The sequence below is a fragment of the Oncorhynchus masou genome, chromosome 17, assembly GCF_036934945.1.
Source record: "Oncorhynchus masou masou isolate Uvic2021 chromosome 17, UVic_Omas_1.1, whole genome shotgun sequence".
NCBI classification, from domain to species: domain Eukaryota; kingdom Metazoa; phylum Chordata; class Actinopteri; order Salmoniformes; family Salmonidae; genus Oncorhynchus; species Oncorhynchus masou.
This window is the reverse complement of record NC_088228.1, coordinates 30,546,701-30,568,758: the sequence shown is the minus strand read 5'-3', so window position 1 is coordinate 30,568,758 and position 22,058 is coordinate 30,546,701. Positions and strand designations below refer to the sequence as shown.

Sequence of the window (22,058 nt, the reverse complement as noted above, 5' to 3'; positions counted from 1 at the left end):
CCCGCCTGTCTAGCATCACTACTTTGGACGCTTCTGACTTAGAATATGTGGACAACTACAAATACCTAGGTGTCTGTTTAGACTGTAAACTCTCCTTCCAGACTCACAGTAAGCATCTCCAATCCAAAATGAAATCTAGAATCGGCTTCCTATTTCGCAACAAAGCGTCCTACACTCATGCTGCCAAACATACCCTCGTAAAACTGACTACCCTACCGATCCTTGACTTCGGCGATGTCATTTACAAAATAGCCTCCAACACTCTACTCAGCAAATTGAATGTAGTCTATCACAGTGCCATCCATTTTGTCACCAAAGCCCCATAAACTACCCACTACTGCGATCTGTATGCTCTCAGTGGCTGGCCCTCGCTTCATATTCGTTGCCAATCCCACTGTCTCCAGGTCATCTATAAGTCTTTGCTAGGTAAAGCCCTGCCTTATCTCAGCTCACTGGTCACCATAGCAGTACCCACCCGTAGCACACGCTCCAGCAGGAATATTTCACTGGTCACCCCCAAAGCCAACTCCTTGTTTGACCGCCTTTCCTTCCAGTTCTCTGCTGCCAATGACTGGAACGATTTGCAAAAATCACTGAAGCTGGAGTCGTATATCTCCCTCTCTAACTTTAAGCATCAGCTGTCAGAGCAGCTTACTGATCATTGCACCTGTAAATAGCCCATCCAAATACCTCATCTCCATATTGTTGTTTATTTTTTTGCTCCTTTGCACCACAGTATCTCTACTTGTACATCATCTTCTGCACATCTATAACTCTAGTGTTTTAATTGCTAAATTGTAATTATTTCACCACTATGGCCTATTTGTTGCCTTCCTCCCTAATCTTACTACATTTGCACACACTGTATATAGATTTTTCTATTGTGTTATTGACTGTTTATCCCATGTGTAACTCTGTTGTTTGTGTAGCACGTCTTTGCTTTATCTTGGCCAGGTCGCAGTTGTAAATGAGAACTTGTTCTCAACTGGCCTACCTGATTACAAGGTACTTCCGCTGTGCGTATTAGACTCTCACTTGTTACATTTCTCAATGGGCTCCATGCTATTATGTCCAGACGCCGCAGTGTGGACATGATGAATATGATCCAAATTGAAACTCATTTTGATTTGTATTGAGGAGACATCTTCATAAAAATGTCACAGCCATAGCCAATGGGATTTTGTCATTTGAAAGTGTAGTGGATGGCTAAATTAGCATCGCTACGGCCTTCATGAGACTTAAGGTACTGTAACCCACAGACCTACTAATGCCCTGGCCATTCTGAGTTAGTGGTTCTTGAGAATGTTGTGCCATAAGATGGACTATAAGCACTCATACATTGAATACATTGCTGCATAGAGATTACATTATGAGGGACTAACCGACAGCTCTTCAACAACAGCTCTAGGACATACTTGGATTAAACTCAGAAATAACATTATAGTGAAAAGAGGAAGGTCACAAAAGCCAAAGCAAATCGATTTGTGCACAGCAGCCTTCACCTGTGAACTGACGAGGCGCTCCTCTCCAGACTAGCCCTGCAGAGCAGCACAGCTTCAATTTCCCTCCTTTTATTAGCCAAACCCTATGGGGAATATAGATGGAGGAAACAGGACCGAAAGAGTGTCGCCTTACTTAGATGTCAGGGCCACTATTTTGTGTGTCGTATATAATATATAGCAAGTTTGTATGATGGGTGGAGAAAGTTTGGCAATGAAAATTGTGGTTTGTTTTTACTTTAAGGTAAACTTGAATGCTTTCCAAGCGCCATCACATCACGCTCCAGTCTTTAATGGAATTCCGTCCTCATTTACTCAAGGTCAAAGCTCATCCCTCCCACAATCCTTTGCATTGTAAATCTCTCTCTCAAGACCTCGGAGGGCATTTGAATAATCAAAAGTTTCCTGTGGTATTTCTCTAAATATTCGTCTATAAGACTTATGACACCGAATACAGATTTTTATAGGGGGTGGGGGGATCACATCTATCACAATGAAAACAAACGCATCAACTGAAGTAAATGGGCAATGAATATAAGAGGGCGCCAGAGAAGACAGGCGTTTTACGTGCCTCCAACCGATTGTATTTTTTGTTCGTTTATTTGTGGTGTTTGTAACTTTTTTTTAACTTATTTTGTACATAAATGTTGCCGCTACCGTCTCTTATGACTGAAAATAACTTCTGGACATCAGGATGGCAATTACTCACCACGGACTGGCAGAATCCTTATTTTCCTTTAACGAGTCTGACAAAGCCCAAGCGAAAACTATATACTGCTTTCTCGGGTACAGGCCCAGATCCCCGTGATTTGCGTGAAAAGGAGGCAGAGAAAAAGGCTGCCTTCTGAGAATTCGTCGGAGATTGAATAAACCCAAACTTCCTTCCATTCTGCTAGCAAACGTGCAATCTTTGGACAATAAAATAGATGACCTACGCGGAAGATTAAACTACCAACGGGACATTCAAAACTGTAATATCTTATGCTTCACAGAGACGTGGCTGAACGACGACACTATCAACATACAGCTGGCTGGTTATTCGCTGCACCGGCAGGACAGAACAGTAGCGTCTGGTAAGACAAGGGGCGGCGGACTATGTATTTTTGTAAATATCAGCATGTTAAATGTACAACCAGAGGGGAAAAACTCTGGACCCCCTTTACTCCACAAACAGAGATGCATACAAAGCTCTCCCTCGCCCTCCATTTGGAAACTCTGATCATAATTCTATCCTCCTGATTCCTGCTTACAAGCAAAAATTAAAGCAGGAAGCACCAGTGACTAGATCAATAAAATAGTGGTCAAATGAAGCAGATGCTAAGCTACAGGACTGTTTTGCTAGCACAGACTGGAATATATTCCGGGATTCCTCCGATGGCATTGTGGAGTACACCAAATCTGTCATTGGCTTCATCAATAAGTACATTGATGACCTCGTCCCCACAGTGACCGTACGTACATACGCCAACCAGAAGCCATGGATTACAGGCGAAACCCGCACCGAGCTAAAGGCTAGAGCTGACGCTTTCATGGAGCGGGACTCTTACCCGGAAGCCTATAAGAAATCCCACTATGCTCTCTGACAAACCATCAAACAGTCAAAGCTTCAATACAGGACTAAGATCGAATCATACTACACCTGCTCTGATGCTCATCGGATGTGGCAGGGCTTGCAAACCATTACAGACTACAAAAGGGAAGCACAGCCGAGAGCAGCCCAGTGACACGAGCCTACCATACGAGCTAAACTACTCCTATGCTCGCTTCGAGACAAATAACACTTAAACATGCATGAGGGCACCATCTGTTCTGGAAGACTATGTGATCACGCTCTCCGCAGCCGATGTGAACAAGACCTTTAAACAGGTCAAAATTCACAAGGCCGCAGGGCCAGGATTATTCAAATGCGCTCCGAGGTCTTGGTAATCCTGGATTACCAGGACGTGTACTGCGAGCTTGCACCGACCAACTGGCAAGTGTCTTCACTGACATTTTCAACCTCTCCCTGTCAAATCTGTAATCCCAACATGTTTTAAGCAGACCACCATAGTGCCTGTGCCCAAGAACACTAAGGTAACCTGCCTAAATGACTACCGACCCGTAGCACTCACATCTGTAGCCATGGAGTGCTTCAAAAGGCTGGTCATAGTTCACATCAACACCATTATCCCAGAAACCTTAGACCCACTCCAATTTGCATACCGCCCCAACAGATCCACAGATGATGCAATCTCTATTGCACTCCTCTGCCCTTTCCCACCTGGACAAAAAGGAACATCTATGTGAGAATACTATTCATTGACTACAGTTCAGCATTCAACACCATAGTGACCTCAAAACTCATCAATAAGCTAAGGACCCTGGGACTAAACACCTCCCTCTGCAACTGGATCCTGGACTTCCTGATGGGCCGCCCCCAGGTGGTAAGGGTAGGTAACAACATCTGCCATGCTGATCCTCAACACAGGGGCCCCTCAGGGTTGCGTGCTCAGTCCCCTCCTGTACTCCCTGTTCACTCATGACTTCACAGCCAGGCACGACTCCAACACCATCATTAAGTTTGCCGATGACACAACAGTGGTAGACCTGAGCACCGGCAATGACGAGACAGTCTGTAGGGAGGAGGTCAGAGACCTGGCCGGGTGGTGACAGAACAACAACCTCTCCCTCAACATGATCAAGACAAAGGAGATGATCATGGACTACAGGAAAAAGAGGACAGAGCACGCCCCATTCTCATCGACGGGGCTGCAGTGGAGCGGGTTGAGAGCTTCAAGTTCCTTGGTGTCCACATCACCAACAAACTAACATGGTCCAAGCACAACAATACAGTCATGAAGAGGGCACGACAAAACCTTTTCCCCTCAGAAGACTGAAATGACTTGGCATGGGTCTTCAGATCCTCAAAAGGTTCTACAGCTGCACCATCGAGAGCATCCTGACTGGTTGCATCACCGCCTGGTATGGCAACTGCTCGGCATCCAACCGCAAGGGTAGTGCGGATGGCAGAGGGTAGTGCGGATGGCAGAGGGTAGTGCGGATGGCCCAGTACATCACTAGAGCCAAGCTTCCTGCCATCCAGGACCTCTATACCAGGCGGTGTCAGAGGAAGGCCCCAAAAATTGTACGGCAAGCGGTACCAGAGCGCCAAGTCTAGGTCCAAGAGGGTTCTAAACAGCTTCTACCCACAAGTCATAAGACTCCTGAACATCTTATCAAATGGCTACCCAGATAATTTGCATTGTCCCCCCCCCCTTTTTACACCGCAGCTACTTTCTGTTTTCTTCTATGCCTAGTCACTTTAATAACTCTACCTACATATACATATTACCTCAACTATCCGGTGCCCCCTGCACATTGACCCGGTTACTCCCATGTATATAGTCTCGCCATTGTTATTTTACTGCTGCTCTTAAATGACTTGTTACTTTTATTTCTTATTCTTATCTGTATTTTTTTTAAACTGCATTGTTGGTTAGGGGCTCGTAAGTAAGCATTTCACTGTTATATTCCGCACATGTGACTAATAACATTTGATTTGAAATTAAGTAAATAATTTCATAATTAATCATGACTGACTCCCATGAGTAATGCACAGTTCTGAGCATAATCAGTGTTTTTGCAATACAGCAGGTTGTCAACAGAGCTGTTACCCCCATGGAGGGTTAATGGCTAAGGTTTGTTGGGTGGGGATGGATGTAATGTAGCACTCAGCTCACTGCTGCACCAGTACAGTACGTAGTTCTTCTGACATCCAGACCAACGGTGACAAATGCTTTTCTTCACAGGGGGTGCATGATGTTGGTACAGTGTGCTGCTTCTCTCACTCCATCAAAAACACAGCAATACCTGATTTCTGGTGTGTGTTTGATATTGTTTGTTTGCCTGGTGTTTTGTGCTTCAACACAATCATTCATGATCAGATATGGTGACTGAGAATGAATGTGTAATTGCACAGGTGCGTTCAACCACCAGCCCCAATGAAATGTGCATTCACAAAGATGTGCTTAAGTGGGAACTTCCCTAACCCGCTTTTCTTTTTCATGGCAAGTGTTTTCAATCAGGCATTACAATAGCAATTACCCATTATTTGCTTTTTCCAAGGCATAGAGTGTTGCTTGGCAACAAACATGGAAATAAAGATGTTTCCATTTCATACAAAAAAAGGAACAAGCAATTGAAACGACAGTTGACTACTTCACAACCAATGAAGGACTTCAGTTAAATGTCACCAGAATACCAAATCATAGTCCCGGATTAATCATATAAACCCACAGCGATGTGCCAAGCCATGTGCCAAGTTACCCTTTCAATGTCTACAGAGAGCACAATGTTAACACGTTCAAGACACAAAATTCCTTCTGGATGACCACAAGCAGTTGGTTCACATGAACGGCACTTGAACTCACTTGTCAATGGTCAAACATTACATGGGTGAGTTTGCACATCTCTTGCCATAATCTGTGAAAGGGATGAGTGATACAATTGATATTAAATATTTTAGTGTGAGAAAAGGAACCCAACCGGGCCAACAATTAGAATAAGCATACCACTTGCTGCCTTCTCTTCTGATATGATAGATAGTTTGGTGGTAAATTACTGTCAATATAAAGTATCTACTCATTCTTGCAAACCTCATGAAAACTACACACTGTATAATTGGAGTACTTAATGAGAGTCAAATCCCAAATTTACTTTTGACCATTAGCATAAAAATGGCTTAGAGGGATTCAACAAATAACGGACAAGGTTATAGACCAGGTTACTCTCAAACAAAGAGAGAATTCATATTCCCATCCACTGCTGTCAAGCACTCACGATAGGAGAATAAATGCTATGAGCGAAAGAGTGTTCTCATAAACCTTCAAAAAATGTGTCTGTTGCTCTGCAATCAAATAGCTTCAAGACTATTTGACTAAAATCTTTCTCTGCTACATTTTGCAGCACTACTTGAAATGTATTGGAATGGTACCAGTATTAATGTAAGCCAGTCCTAATCGCTAAAGCTCTTGCAGGTGCATTTGATGGTATTTTTGTCAAAAGAACACTACAAAGCAATCCAATAAGGAGGGCCTTTCCTGGAGAAAAGTGCCAGTTATAAATCCAATTTTATTTGTCACATACACATGGTTAGCAGATGTTAATGCGAGTGTCGCGAAATGCTTGTGCTTCTTGTTCCGACATTGCGGTAATAACCCTCGAGTAATCTAACCTAACAATTCCACAACTACTACATTATACACAAGTGTAAAGGGCTAAAGAATATGTACATAAAGATATATGAATGAGTGATGGTACAGAACGGCATCGGCAAGATGCAGTAGATGGCATAGAGTACAGTATATACATATGAGATGAGTAATGTAGGGTATATAAACATAAAGTGGCATAGTTTAAAGTGGCTAGTGATACATTGTAACGTTGTAACGATTGTCTTCCTCTTTTGAGGAATAGGATGGATCGGTCCAATTCGCAGCGTGGTAAGTGTTCATGTTATACTTATTAGAACAGAAACACTAAACAAAATAATAAAGAGAGTGAAACGAAAATGAAACAGTTCTGTATGGTGAAACAGACACAGAAAACAACTACCCACCCCAGTGGGAAAACAGGCTGCCTAAGTATGGTTCTCAATCAGAGACAACGATTGACAGCTGCCTCTGATTGGGAACCATACCAGGCCAAAACCAGAAATACAAAACATAGAACAAAACAGAATGCCCACCCCAACTCACGCCCTGACCAAACTAAAATAGAGACTTAACAAAGGAACTAAAGTCAGGACGTGACACATGTATTACATAAAGATGGCAAGATGCAGTAGTTGATATAGAGTACAGTATATACATATGAGATGAGTAATGTAGGGTGTGTAAACATTATATTAACTGGCATTGTTCAAAGTGGCTAGTGATACATTTTTACATCAATTTCCATTATTAAAGTGGCTGGAGTTTAGGCAGTATGTTGGCAGCAGCCACTCCAATATTAGTGGTGGCTGTTTAACCGTCTGATGGCCTTTAGATAGAAGCTGTTTTTCAGTCTCTCGGCCCCTGCTTTAATGCACCTGTACTGACCTCACCTTCTGGATGATAGCGGGGTGAACAGGCAGTGGCTTGGGTGGTTGTTGTCCTTGATGATCTTTATGGCCTTCCTGTGACATCGGGTGGTGTAGGTGTCCTGGAGGGCAGGTAGTTTGCCCCCGGTGATGCGTTGTGCAGACCTCACTACCCTCTGGAGAGCCTTCCGGTTGTGGGCGGAACAGTTGTCGTACCAGCCGGTGATACAGCCCGACAGGATGCTCTCGATTTATGCATCTGTAGAAGTTTGTGAGTGCTTTTGGTGACAAGCCAAATTTCTTCAGCCTCCGGAGGTTGAAGGGGCGCTGATGCGCCTTCTTCACAATGCTGTCTGCGTGGGTGGACCAATTCAGTTTGTCCGTGATGTGTACGCTGAGGAACTTAAAACTTACTACCCTTTCCAGTGTGCAGTGTGGTTGCGATTGCGTCGTATGTGGACCTATTGGGGCGGAAAGCAAATTGGAGTGTAGTTAGGGTGTCAGGTAGTGTGGAGCTGATATGGTCCTTGACTTGTCTCTCAAAGCACTTCGTGATGACCGAAGTGAGTGCTACGGGGCAGTAGTCGTTTAGCTCAGTTACCTTAGCTTTCTTGGGAACAGGAACAATGGTGGCCCTCTTGAAGCATGTGGGAAAAACAGACTGGGATAAGGATTGATTGAATATGTCCGTAAACACACCAGCCAGCTGGTCTGCGCATGCTCTGAGGACGCTGCTGGGGATGCCATCTGGGCCTGCAGCCTTGCGAGTGTTAAAACGTTTAAATGTTTTACTCACATCGGCTGCAGTGAAGGAGAGCCCGCAGGTTTTGGTAGCGGGCCGTGTCAGTGGCACTGTATTGTCCTCAAAGCGAGCAAAAAAGTTATTTAGTCTGTCTGGGAGCAAGACATCCTGGTCCGCGACGGGGCTGGTTTTCTTTTTGTAATAAATGATTGACTGTAAACCCTGCCACATACGTCTTGTGTCTGAGCCATTGAATTTCAACTCTACTTTATCTCCATACTGACACTTAGCTTGTTTGATTGCCTTGCGGAGGGAATAGCTACACTGTTTGTATTCGGTCATGTTTCTGGTTACCTTGCCCTGGTTAAAAGCAGTGGTTCGCACTTTCACTTTCACGTGAATGCTGTTATCAATTCACGGTTTCTGGTTTGGGAATATTTTAATCGTTGCTGTGGGTAATAACGTTGCCGATGCACTTTCTAATGAACTCGCTCACCGAATCAGCGTATTCGTCAATGTTGATGTTGGACGCAATTGACGAATAAGCTGATTCGGTGAGCGAGTTCATTAGAAAGTGCCTCCGTAGTAGCTATTCCCTCCAAGGCAATCAAACAAGCTAAGTGTCAGTATAGAGACAAAGTAGAGTTGCAATTCAACGGCTCAGACACGAGGTATGTGGCAGGGTCTACAGTAAATCACGGATTACAAACAATATACCCAGTTGAATCACTGAGTCTTTTAAATAAAATGAATGACAATAAAAACATTTCACCGGATCAAATTTAAGGTTGCGACTACCTTAGAAAAGTTTCTAATTCTACCTGATGAGGGCGAGGGGAATGGTACATAAAGTGAGAGAACGAATGAGCCTTTTCAGAATGTAGCCTACAGTACTTTTTGCAGAGTCATATTGAGGATTTGAAAAGGAATAAGGAGAAAGCAAGCCACTTCAGCTTGCTGTTACAGTACTGCCAGAAACACTGTTTGGGCCCAATATAAAGTGGAAATAATCAGACACTTTTCTATTTGGAATACTGTACTGTATTGTGTCAGATTGATCTGTGTGTCCAAGGGATTTACCAGAACAGTTATTAGCTGCTTAGTGTTTAATTGTAAATATTTTAATTTGACCATCAATATGAGAGGTTTTTAACAGGACGAATAGGCACATACTAAATTGCAACCATTTAAATGTAAAACTTGTGCAGCTTATTGTAGCCTAGCAATGTACTGTAGATCAAAACTATTGGGTGAGAAACTGAGAAATTCCCTGAACCAACACCTCACATCGCCACCCTATTCACATTATCATAAAGTACTAACAATGTAGATATCTGTTTAAAACAGACCCTATGCGTGGGTCTACTGTATATACAGCTACTGTGTCTACTGTATATACAGCTACTGGGTCTACTGTATATACAGCTACTGGGTCTACTGAATGTACAGCTACTGGGTCTACTGTATATACAGCTCCACGGTCTACTGTATATACAGCTACTGTGTCTACTGAATGTACAGCTACTGGGTCTACTGTATATACAGCTCCACGGTCTACTGTATATACAGCTACTGGGTCTACTGTATATACAACTCCCCAGTCTACTGTATATAGAGATACTGGGTCTACTGTATATTCAGCACCTGGGTCTACTGTATATGCAGCTACTGGGTCTACTGTATATACAGCTCCACGGTCTACTGTATATACAGCTACTGTGTCTACTGAATGTACAGCTACTGGGTCTACTGTATATACAGCTCCACGGTCTACTGTATATACAGCTACTGGGTCTACTGTATATACAACTCCCCAGTCTACTGTATATAGAGATACTGGGTCTACTGTATATTCAGCACCTGGGTCTACTGTATATGCAGCTACTGGGTCTACTGTATATACAGCTACTGGGTCTACTGTATATACAGCTACTGGGTCTACTGTATATACAGCTACTGGGTCTACTGTATATACAACTCCACAGTCTACTGTATATACAGCAACTGGGTCTACTGTATATAGAGATACTGGGTCTACTGTATATAGAGATACTGGGTCTACTGTATATACAACTCCACAGTCTACTGTATATACAGCTACTGTGTCTACTGTATATACAACTCCACAGTCTACTGTATATACAGCTACTGTGTCTACTGTATATACAACTCCACAGTCTATTGTATATACAGATATTGGGTCTACTGTATATACAACTCCACAGTCTACTGTATATACAGATACTGGGTCTACTGTATATACAGCTACTGGGTCTACTGTATATACAGCTACTGGGTCTACTGTATATACAGTGTCGTGTCTTTACTATCATTAAACTGAAGACATAGTTTTTATCAAAGATTCTCTGTAATTAGTTTCACGCGATCAACTGATTATAATCACGTAACTAATTAACTAGGAAGTTGGGGCACCAAGGAAAAATATTCAGATTACAAAGTTATCATTTCCTAAAATAACTTTTCAGATATTTTATCTGATCAATTAGTCTTCGAATTAATGAATTATTTACTTTACCTCGTTAGTCTCATTCCAAACGTCGTAAATTGTTGCTTATCTGCACGAACCCAGTCTTCACTATGAGTCATCCATACATCAATTGTCTTAAACAATTTATTTATTACTAACTAAGTAATTCACAGAAATGCATAAACAAACAGTAAATATGGTTGCAAGAAATGATAGGAGAATGTGCCCTAGTGGGCTAAACCGGCTTGTTAGACAAAAGGGAAGTGGGGGTCGACTAAGAAGTCACTACAGAGTGATAATTATAACAATTGAAATGTTAATCCTTTGCACATGAACGCTCACTCATTCAGGAACAATTGCAATCAATATATATATTTACGCTCAGTGTGTCATCTTGATCGCTGGTGAAAAGTTTGCTTCTTTTGAAGAATTCTCTCTCTCTATCTCGGTTGTGGTTAGATGGATTGTTCAGAGTGACATTCATTAGTTTCATTATAGAATGGATGTGGTTGTCATTCTTTATGTTCTATGATACCGAATTCCTAGCTACAGACTAGCAATTAATATCAAATACTTGTTCTTATTATGTCGGTATCGATAGTCTAAGAGTTTAACCACGTGGTATGGTTAAAATATTCAGCAATGGTCCACAACCTTTGTCCTCCCCTAATGGAGAAAAACATGGTCTGCAACCTTTAGCCGTCTCGTAATTGAAGTAAGCTCGGTCTGCTGATCGAAAACCCGAGTGGGGGTTTTATTCAGAAGGGCCGAAAAAGGGCTGTCCCAGGAGGCCTGACCCTAACTGGGCTCAGGGGCGGTCCTCTGATTTACTTCAAATCAAAAGGGAATTGTATTTTTCTTCATTAAACAGTCCAAAATAATATTACACGATTATACAAACAGTATCATAATCACTCATTCATCTTATACAACAATTAGATGTAAACCTCATATCTGAGGCTATTATATAAAGAGTGTTATGGTAATGTGGCCACACCGTCTCCCATGAGCTTCCCCAAGTTGTGACAAACGGACCAGTTCGTAGCTGGATTCTTCACCGATCTTTTATGCTTTCTCCGGAACATGAAATTTGTTCGTACCTCAAGTTCTGTGAGGTGGAAGGATTTTTTTTGTCCTCTATGAAAATGTACTCTCTCTATACTGTGTGTCCATGAGAAGATCCTCAGGAATTTACGACGTCTCTCTGACCACAGCAACCTAGTTGAAGGAGGCAAGGGGGAGGCAGGGAAAGCGGGATGGGGCTTGCTATACCCAAAGAGGCCAACGTCATGACAACAGCTCCATGGTCTACTGTATATACAGCCACTGGGTCTACTGTATATACAGCTACTGGGTCTACTGTATATCTTTTGTCCTCGTCTTGTCATGTCCCGTATATATATATATATTTACAACTTTTTTCATACATTTTTTTTTTTAATTTTCCATAAACTCATCTTCAAAACACTTCTGCAACCCGCCTCACCAATTTATATTTATAAAAAAGTATTATTTACCTCAAATCTGTAATCCTCCAAGACACTAGCCAGAAACTCCAAGAAGCTAGCCAGAAACTAGCCAGAAGCTAGCCAGGAGCTAGCCAGGAGATAGCCAGAAGCTAATCCAGAAGCTAATCAGAAGCTAGCCAGAAGCTAGCCAGAAACTAGCCAGAAACTAGCCAGGAGCTATCCAGGAGCTATCCAGGAGCTAGCCAGAAGCTAATCAGAAGCTAGTTAAAGCTTTCGTCGATTCCGGAGCAAACATCAGTTGGTCTACGTGGAGCCCCACCGAGCCTTCACGGCTGGACTACCGACGTTATCTACCCGAAGGAGTTATCCGGCTGGCTTCTCCGTCGCGACGTTGCCTGGGCGCCCATCTGCGGCCTGCTAGCCATTAGCTGTCTTATCGGCTGCTATCTGAATAGACAATCGGACAATATATTTATTTATTTTTATTGTTATTGTTGTTGTTTTTTCACTCGACTAAGCATGCCTCTCCTTAATGTCAATATGCCTTGTCCATTGCTGTTCTGGTTAGTGTTTATTGGCTTATTTCACTGTAGAGCCTCTAGTCCTGCTCACCATACCTTATCCAACCTATTAGTTCCACCACCCACACATGCAATGACATCTCCTGGTTTCAATGATGTTTCTAGAGACAATATCTCTCTCGTCATCACTCAATATCTAGGTTTACCTCCACTGTATTCACATCCTACCATACCTTTGTCTGTACATTATACCTTGATGCTATTTTATCGCCCCCAGAAACCTCCTTTTACTCTCTGTTCCAGACGTTCTAGACGACCAATTCTTATTGCTTTTAGCCGCACCCTTATTCTACTCCTCATCTGTTCCTCTGGCAATGTAGAGGTGAATCCAGGCCCTACAGTGCCTAGCTCCACTCCTATTCCCCAGGCGCTCTCTTTGACAACTTCTGTAACCGTAATAGCCTTGGTTTCATGCATGTTAACATTAGAAGCCTCCTCCCTAAGTTTGTTCTATTCACTGCTTTAGCACACTCTGCCAACCTGGATGTCCTAGCTGTGTCTGAATCCTGGCTTAGGAAGACTACCAAAAATTCTGACATTTTAATTCCAAACTACAACCTTTTCAGACAAGATAGAACTGCCAAAGGGGGCGGTGTTGCAATCTACTGCACAGATAGCCTGCAGAGTTCTGTCCTACTATCCAGGTCTATACCCAAACAATTTGAACTTCTACTTTTAAAAATCCACCTCTCTAAAAACAAGTCTCTCACCGTTGCAGTCTGCTATAGACCACCCTCTGCCCCCAGCTGTGCTCTGGACACCATATGTGAACTGATTGCCCCCCATCTATCTTTAGAGCTTGTGCTGCTAGGCGACCTAAACTGGAACATGCTTAACACCCCAGCCATCCTACAATCTAAACTTGATGCCCTCAATCTCACACAAATTATCAATTAACCTACCAGGTACCTCCCCAAAGCCTTAAACACGGGCACCCTCATAGATATCATCCTAACCAACTTGCCCTTTAAATACACCTCTGCTGTCTTCAACCAAGATCTCAGCGATCACTGCCTCATTGCCTGCATCCGTAATTGTTCAGCGGTCAAACGACCTCCACTCATCACTGTAAAACGCTCCCTGAAACACTTCAGCGAGCAGGCCTTTCTAATCGACCTGGCCGCCCTTGGTTCTCCCCAGACCTGACTGCCCTTAACCAACACAAAAACATCCTATGGCGTTCTGCATTAGCATCGAACAGCTATGCAGCTGTTCAGGGAAGCTAGAAACCATTATACACAGGCAGTTAGAAAAGCCAAGGCTAGCTTTTTCAAGCAGAAATTTGCTTCCTGCAACACTAACTCAAAAAAGTTCTGGGACACTTTAAAGTCCATGGAGAACAAGAACACCTCCTCTCAGCTGCCCACTGCACTGAAGATAGGAAACACTGTCACCACTGATAAATCCACCATAATTGAGAATTTCAATAAGCATTTTTCTATGGCTGGCCATGCTTTCCACCTGGCTACTCCTACCCCGGTCAACAGCACTGCACCCCCCACAGCAACTCGCCCAAGCCTTCCCCATTTCTCCTTCTCCCAAATCCGTTCAGCTGATGTTCTGAAAGAGCTGCAAAATCTGGACCCCTACAAATCAGCCGGGCTGGACAATCTGGACCCTTTCTTTCTAAAATTATCTGCCGAAATTGTTGCCACCCCTATTACTAGCCTGTTCAGCCTCTCTTTCGTGTCGTCTGAGATTCCCAAAGATTGGAAAGCAGCTGCGGTCATCCCCCTCTTCAAAGGGGGGGACACCCTTGACCCAAACGGCCAAGACCTATATCTATCCTACCATGCCTTTCTAAGGTCTTCGAAAGCCAAGTCAACAAACAGATTACCGACAATTTCGAATCTCACCATACCTTCTCTGCTATACAATCTGGTTTCAGAGCTGGTCATGGGTGCACCTCAGCCACGCTCAAGGTCCTAAACGATATCTTAACCGCCATCGATAAGAAACATTACTGTGCAGCCGTGTTCATTGATCTGGCTAAGGCTTTCGACTCTGTCAATCACCACATCCTCATCGGCAGACTCGACAGCCTTGGTTTCTCAAATGATTGCCTCGCCTGGTTCACCAACTACTTCTCTGATAGAGTTCAGTGTGTCAAATCGGAGGGTCTGCTGTCCGGACCTCTGGCAGTCTCTATGGGGGTGCCACAGGGTTCAATTCTTGGACCGACTCTCTTCTCTGTATACATCAATGAGGTCGCTCTTGCTGCTGGTGAGTCTCTGATCCACCTCTACGCAGACGACACCATTCTGAATACTTCTGGCCCTTCTTTGGACACTATGTTAACAACTCTCCGGGCAAGCTTCAATGCCATACAACTCTCTTTCCGTGGCCTCCAATTGCTCTTAAATACAAGTAAAACTAAATGCATGCTCTTCAACCGATCGCTACCCGCACCTGCCCGCCTGTCCAACATCACTACTCTGGACGGCTCTGACTTAGAATACGTGGACAACTACAAATACTTAGGTGTCTGGTTAGACTGTAAACTCTCCTTCCAGACCCATATCAAATATCTCCAATCCAAAGTTAAATCTAGAATTGGCTTCCTATTTCGCAACAAAGCATCCTTCACTCATGCTGCCAAACATACCCTTGTAAAACTGACCATCCTACCAATCCTCGACTTTGGCGATGTCATTTACAAAATAGCCTCCAATACCCTACTCAACAAATTGGATGCAGTCTATCACAGTGCAATCCGTTTTGTCACCAAAGCCCCATATACTACCCACCATTGCGACCTGTACGCTCTCGTTGGCTGGCCCTCGCTTCATACTCGTCGCCAAACCCACTGGCTCCATGTCATCTACAAGACCCTGCTAGGTAAAGTCCCCCCTTATCTCAGCTCGCTGGTCACCATAGCATCTCCCACCTGTAGCACACGCTCCAGCAGGTATATCTCTCTCGTCACCCCCAAAACCAATTCTTTCTTTGGCCGCCTCTCCTTCCAGTTCTCTGCTGCCAATGACTGGAACGAACTACAAAAAGCACTGAAACTGGAAACACTTATCTCCCTCATTAGCTTCAAGCACCAACTGTCAGAGCAGCTCACATATTACTGCACCTGTATATAGCCCACCTATATTTTAGCCCAAACAACTACCTCTTTCCCTACTGTATTTTATTTATTTATTTATTTTGCTCCTTTGCACCCTATTATTTTTATTTCTACTTTGCACATTCTTCCATTGCAAATCTATCATTCCAGTGTTTTACTTGCTATATTGTATTTACTTTGCAACCATGGCTTTTTTTTGCCTTTACCTCCCTTATCTCACCTCATTTGCTCACATCCTATATAGACTTGTTTACACTGTATTATTGACTGTATGTTTGTTTTACTCCATGTGGAACTCTGTGTCGTTGTATGTGTTGAACTGCTTTGCTTAATCCTGGCCAGGTCGCAATTGTAGATGAGAACTTGTTCTCAACTTGCCTACCTGGTTAAATAAAGGTGAAATAAAATATACAGCTACTGGGTCTACCATATATACAGATCCACGGTCTGCTGTATATACAGCTACTGGGTCTACAGCTCTATTATATCATCTGGACTAATATAGAGGGTTTCTGTTTCAACTCCTCATTCAGTTCTCCCTCAGATGCAAAGGGGAGGGGCAGCACCAACACAACATAAATCAATAAGGAACCATACTATTACATTTCTGTAGCACTATGATTATCCTAAATCCAGGTAATAATATGCAGGCATCATCGAGAAATGATATAAAATCATTTTAGGCCCCAAATTGTAAGCTAAGCTTTTTCAATTTAATTTCCTTTTCCATCACCCATCTCATCGCTGTCTCCATTTCCGGACCATCTGATGGTACTAAAAGTGTCATCTGGTGAGATCTCAGCTTTATTTGACTTAAAAGGGTGCTTATATTTGGCCTAATATAATAAATGAGATTTAGGACACATCAAGTCATGAGCTTACTGACTTGGGGTGAGAGTTCTTTTCATTCACACCGGATCAAAATAAACTCCTTTGAGAACTGTGTTCAATAGAAGAACTTAGTCCCATCATTTAAAAAAAGGAATAAAGTAGTACCCATGTTATTGGTAGGCGGTATAGGAAAATGGAATGTGACAGAATATCAATACAAGCAAGATTGAAATACAATGCGTCATAGTAACAGTGGAGAGGGATTTTTTAACTCGCAGGCATTCTGCTATATCTCATTGTATTTTTTTGGCTGTATTTTGTAAAGTTGGTCCTATGTGTGATGAGGCATTTTAAATGCAAAAAAAAACATTTCCAATGTGATGAATCACAAATCCTTATTTTCATACATACAGTGGGACCTGAAATTATTGACACCCTGGATGAAGATGAGCAAAAATGACTGTATAAAATAAATAACTGAAATACTGAGCTACACTGAGGGTACAAAACAATAGGAACACCTTCCTAATACTGAGTTGCACCCCATTTAGGTGTCAAAAGCATTCCACAGGGATCCTGGCCCATGCTGACTCCCATGCTTCCCACAGTTGTATCAAGTTGGCTGTATGCCCTTTGGATGGTGGACCATTCATGATACACATGAAAATAGAGCACTTTTGGCTGAGGTCCTTAATGATCTTCTTGACCTTCCTTTGACACCGAGTGCTTATACATGCCCTGGAGAGCAGGCACCCAGAAACAATGCCTCCATGCCTTCCAACCCTAATTCTATTATAATAACTTCTAATAGTAATTGTATCCACTGGTTAAATGGGAAGGAGTGAGGTGGCTGCCATCTTGGGCCAGTAATCTTTTCTGATTGAGAGATTCAAGGGGCTATCACTGTTAAGAAACATAATAGATGCATAGCATTGAATTTTTAAATTCATACACTTTGAAATGAATTTTGTAACTTTGCCCTAGAAGCATTTAACTGCAGGGCACTCCCACATCATATTAAATAATGTGCCTATCTAATTTAGGTTACACAGTGAACCGTTGGGGCCAATTTCATTATAAAACGTTTCCTTGGTGTTAAATACAGTCTGTGAACAAACTTAAAATGTATAGGTTAATTGTTCGGATTATGGGATGCTAAGATAATATTTGTCCATATTCTGCTCCAGTTAAAGGGTTGTACAGGGTTGTTCATTAGACGTTTTTAAGGGCTAGCTCAGAATATGAGCTTTCTAAAATATATATATAAAACGTTTAAAAACGTCTAATTGACTCTGAACAACAAATATATATATTTTTTTAATTTTCCTTTATTTAACTAGGCAAGTCAGTTGTCAGGATGGATGAGGAGCGTCGCTGCACAGCAATTTTCAGGTCTCTCCAGAAATGTTAGATTGGGTTCAAGTCCGGGCTCTTGCTGTGCCACTCAAGGACATTCAGAGACTTGTCCCGAAACCACTCCTGTGTTGTCTTGGCTGTGTGCTTAGGGTTGTTGTTCTGTTGGTAGATGAACCTTCGCCCCAGTCTGAGGTCCTGAGCACTCTGAAGCAGGTTTTCATCTAGAATCTCTCTGCACTTTGCGCCGTTCATCTTTTTCCTTCGATACTGACTAGTCTCCCAATCCCTGAAAAACATCTCTACAGCATGATGCTGCCACCACCATGCTTCACTGTAGGGATGGTGCCATGTTTCCTCCAGATGTGACGCTTGGCATTCAGGCCAAAGACTTCAATCTTGGTTTCTTCAGACCAGATGATCTTGTTTCTCATGGCCTGAGAATCTTTAGGTGCTGTTTGGCAAACTCCAAGTGGGCTCCAATGTGCCTTTTACTGAGGAGTGGCTTCTGTCTGGCCACTCTACTATAAAGGTTGTCTGATTGGTGGAGTGCTGTAGAGATGGTTGTCCTTCTGGAAGGTTCTCCCATCTCCACAGAGGAACTCAAGAGCTCTGTTAGAGTGACCATCGGGTTCTTGGTCACTTCCCTGACCAAGGCCCTTCTCCCCCAATTGCTCAGTTTGGCCTGGGGGCCAGCTCTAGGTTGAGTCTTGGTGGTTCCTGACTTCTTCCATTTAAGAGCGATGGAGGCCACTGAGTTCTTGACCTTCAATGCTGTAGACATTTTCTGCTACCCTTCCCCAGATCTGTTCCTCGACACAATCCTTTCTCTGAGCTTTGTGGAGAATTCCTCTGACCGCATGGCTTGATTTTTGCTCTGACATGACACTGTCAACTGTGGGACCTTACATTCACAGGTGTGTGCCTTTCCAAATCATATTCAATCAATTGAATTAGGTGGACTCCAATCAAGTTGTAGAAACATCAAGGATTATCAATGGAAACAGGATGCACCTGAGCTCAATTTTAAGTCTCATAGCAAAGGGTCTGAATACTTACGTAAATAAGGTATTTCTAAAAAACTATTTTCGCTTTGTCATTATGTGGTATTGTGTGTAAATAAAATTAAAATAATACATTTTAGAATATGGCTGTAACAATATGTGGAGAAAGGGAAGGGATTTGAATGTTTTACAAATGCACTGTATATAGCACTGTTGATTTGGTGATGTTTAAAAGTTTAAGTTGAAATGGTGCTGGAATAGAGGAGGCAGTGCTCCTGTTGTCTTAGTGCTGACTTGCAGTCACTCAGTGGTTCTAAATCAGTAGTTGTTTAGTAAACCGTTGAAAACAACTTGCATGACCATGCTGCAGATCATGTAATTGTTATTTACATGCAATATCTGCTTTGAGGACTTCACCAGAAAGATGAAAAATACTGTTTTCATTTTGTCATTATGGGGTAATGTGTGTCGATTGATACTCTGCACCTCATGGACAGAGTATTTTAAGCAATTTCTGTATCACTGCCCGAGGTTTCAGTGTTTCCTGCTTTTAAAATATATGGGAAAAGTGATGTATCATTCCTTCCCTTCACAGAAACCACAGCTTAAAGGAATGAAAGATACTGTCTGCAAGGCATCCATCTTCCACTCACCTTGTTGTTTACCGAGGCCACTAGAGTTGCCTGAACTACAACCAATGGTTCTCTCACAGTAGCCGACCATGTACAAAATAATATCATTACACCTAGCCATTGTTAAATTACCTATACGATGTTATCGATGTGACCATCCTGTCCAATTCTGGATTCCCCTTTAGGCTTTGGATCACCTTTAAACATCTACAACTTTCAGCACAGCGACACCACGGCAGGTCCAGTGTGATTTACTGTACCTTGTCTGTAACACGAGCGTCAAAGCGTTGGTTTCGTTCGGAAGTTACTGTGACAATCCATTTCTACACTCAACAGTAGCCTTATGTGGATCTTGAGAGCACAATAGGACAATGCAAAAACTAATTTGTCCACTTCCGCCTCTATGGGGAGGGCAAATGAGTTCAAAGTTCTCTGGATAAAGATATGTGGTATTCCCCTCAAGCCTCAATTAACATAGAAACTGCATAGCTAAAACCATTGAAATTCAAACTCTGTTAAGTCTGGAAAAGAACACAGCATAAACCCAGAGAGATGACGCACAACAAACACCAAACCAGATAACCAGACATGATTTGAAGAGACTCACGGTACTGAAGTTCCACGGGTAACACTCCGATCCCCGGAACGTGCACTGCAGCAGCATGTCACTGATATCGTGGCCCGTGCGGTTGTAGAAGTCTGTCATGTTGAACTGCTTGGGCTTGAAGTTGAGGAAGTTGGCCTTATCCTTGAGGGCAGCCAGCACCTCAGGCTCAGCCAGGTGAGTGTTGGCTATCTGGTAGTTGGAGTTCAGGAGGGCCAGGAGCTCCCCCACGTGATACAGGTCGTTCCTGGTGATCTTGGAGAAGCGGAACTCGTTGAGGTTGCAGAAGGTCACAGCAGGGAAGGTGAGGTTGGGTGCTGCCACCTCATCCAGTTTGGTGACGTGGGGATACTCAAAGTAGTAGGAGACGCGGTCCATGCACACCAGCATAAGCAAGGCCAGCGAACCCAGGAAGGAGAGCGTCCACAGGAAGCGGCGAAACGTCATGTGCCCGTAGGCAAAGATGTGGCTCATGCCATGTAGAGTGGACATGTTGGCGAAGGCTTGCAGGTTGGAAGGCCGGATGCTCTCGATGCTTTCCTCCGAGTCCCCCTTCATGGTTGCAGTTTGGGTGAGTGATCCTCAACAAGAACTTCAGGTTAGAGAGACTTGCTTAGCAACAGAATGTAGCACAAACCAACCAGTCGTCAATGCTTTGGCTCGGCAGCCTGTGGCTTTTATTCCAACAATAAGCGGCAAGCGGAAAATTCTAACCGCTATCTTAAAATGGTTGGCAGATGCTTTTAAAATGTCTATTCCAGTGGGTGTCAGTTCTTCCATGTAGTCCCAGGTCCCCCCTTTTCTTTCAGGCTCCTCTTCTATTCTCTCTCTCTCTCTGTGGCGCTCTCTCTCTCTCTCGCTCCCGCTCAGCTGTCTTTGTAGCAGAACCAAACAATGAGCTCCAGAAACACCCACTTTTACCCAAAAGGGAATGCCTTCTGAGCAGTGTGAAATGGACAATGAAAAGAACAACCGGGAGAAAACAGCAGACGGGCGTGAGGGAGAGGGAGAGGAGAGGGAGAGATGGGGATTGGTAATGAAAAGGGCTGCGTAGGGCTGAAGAGGGGTTCAGCCTCAACAGTCAATGGGACCCTTCCTCCTCCAATTGGCATGAACGCCACTACATCGCAGTGATAATGGGATGCAATGAATTTGTGAATGGGGGAAAGAAGAGAGAGAGAGAGAGAGATAGAGAGAGCGATGGCCCCCTATCCTTCACTGCCACCTTTCTTTCTTTTCTCTCTCTGTCACTCTCTTCTCTCTTTTCCCCAGATGAAAATGATGAGGGGGGTCATTGACTTCCCACTAACCCACCTCTCCTGTGTGGTTTACAGACAAGCCCAGTGTTTGTAGGTAGCCTCCACGGTATCTACCTTGTTCCGCTCTCATCCACAATTAGCAGGGAAGCCCATGCACCTCTTGATGCCAGTCTAGCATCTAAAACCTGCTCAACACCACTAGCTTTTCTCCCGATCTCAACATACAGGTTTATATTCTGCGGTCTGCCAGCCTTTCCCTCTCTTTCCCGAGCTCGCTTGCTTGCTGCTGTTGCTCCCTCCCGCCACTCTCTCTCCGCTCTCTTTCTCCCCCCGCCCCCGCTCCCTACCTCTTTAGTAGTCAGGATTCATCCTTCTGCCGAATGGCTGCTTTGGCTGAGTTTCTGTGTGCACAGGGGGAGTCTCTCACTCTGTGCTGCTGCTAACTTCACTGTGTTATGGTTTTCT

General features: G+C 43.4%; 1 protein-coding gene across 1 annotated transcript in view; it reads right to left on the bottom strand.

The window, feature by feature from the left end:
• The window catches only part of LOC135558837 (acid-sensing ion channel 1C-like), a 194,913-nt gene extending 173,627 nt beyond the window's left edge, over positions 1-21,286 (bottom strand). The window contains exon 1 of the mRNA XM_064993003.1: positions 20,338-21,286. Within this exon, the coding sequence (XP_064849075.1) occupies positions 20,338-20,892 (555 nt within the window). The 5' untranslated portion in view covers positions 20,893-21,286. The remainder of the gene's footprint in view (positions 1-20,337) is intronic.
• Between the last annotated feature and the right edge of the window lie 772 nt (positions 21,287-22,058).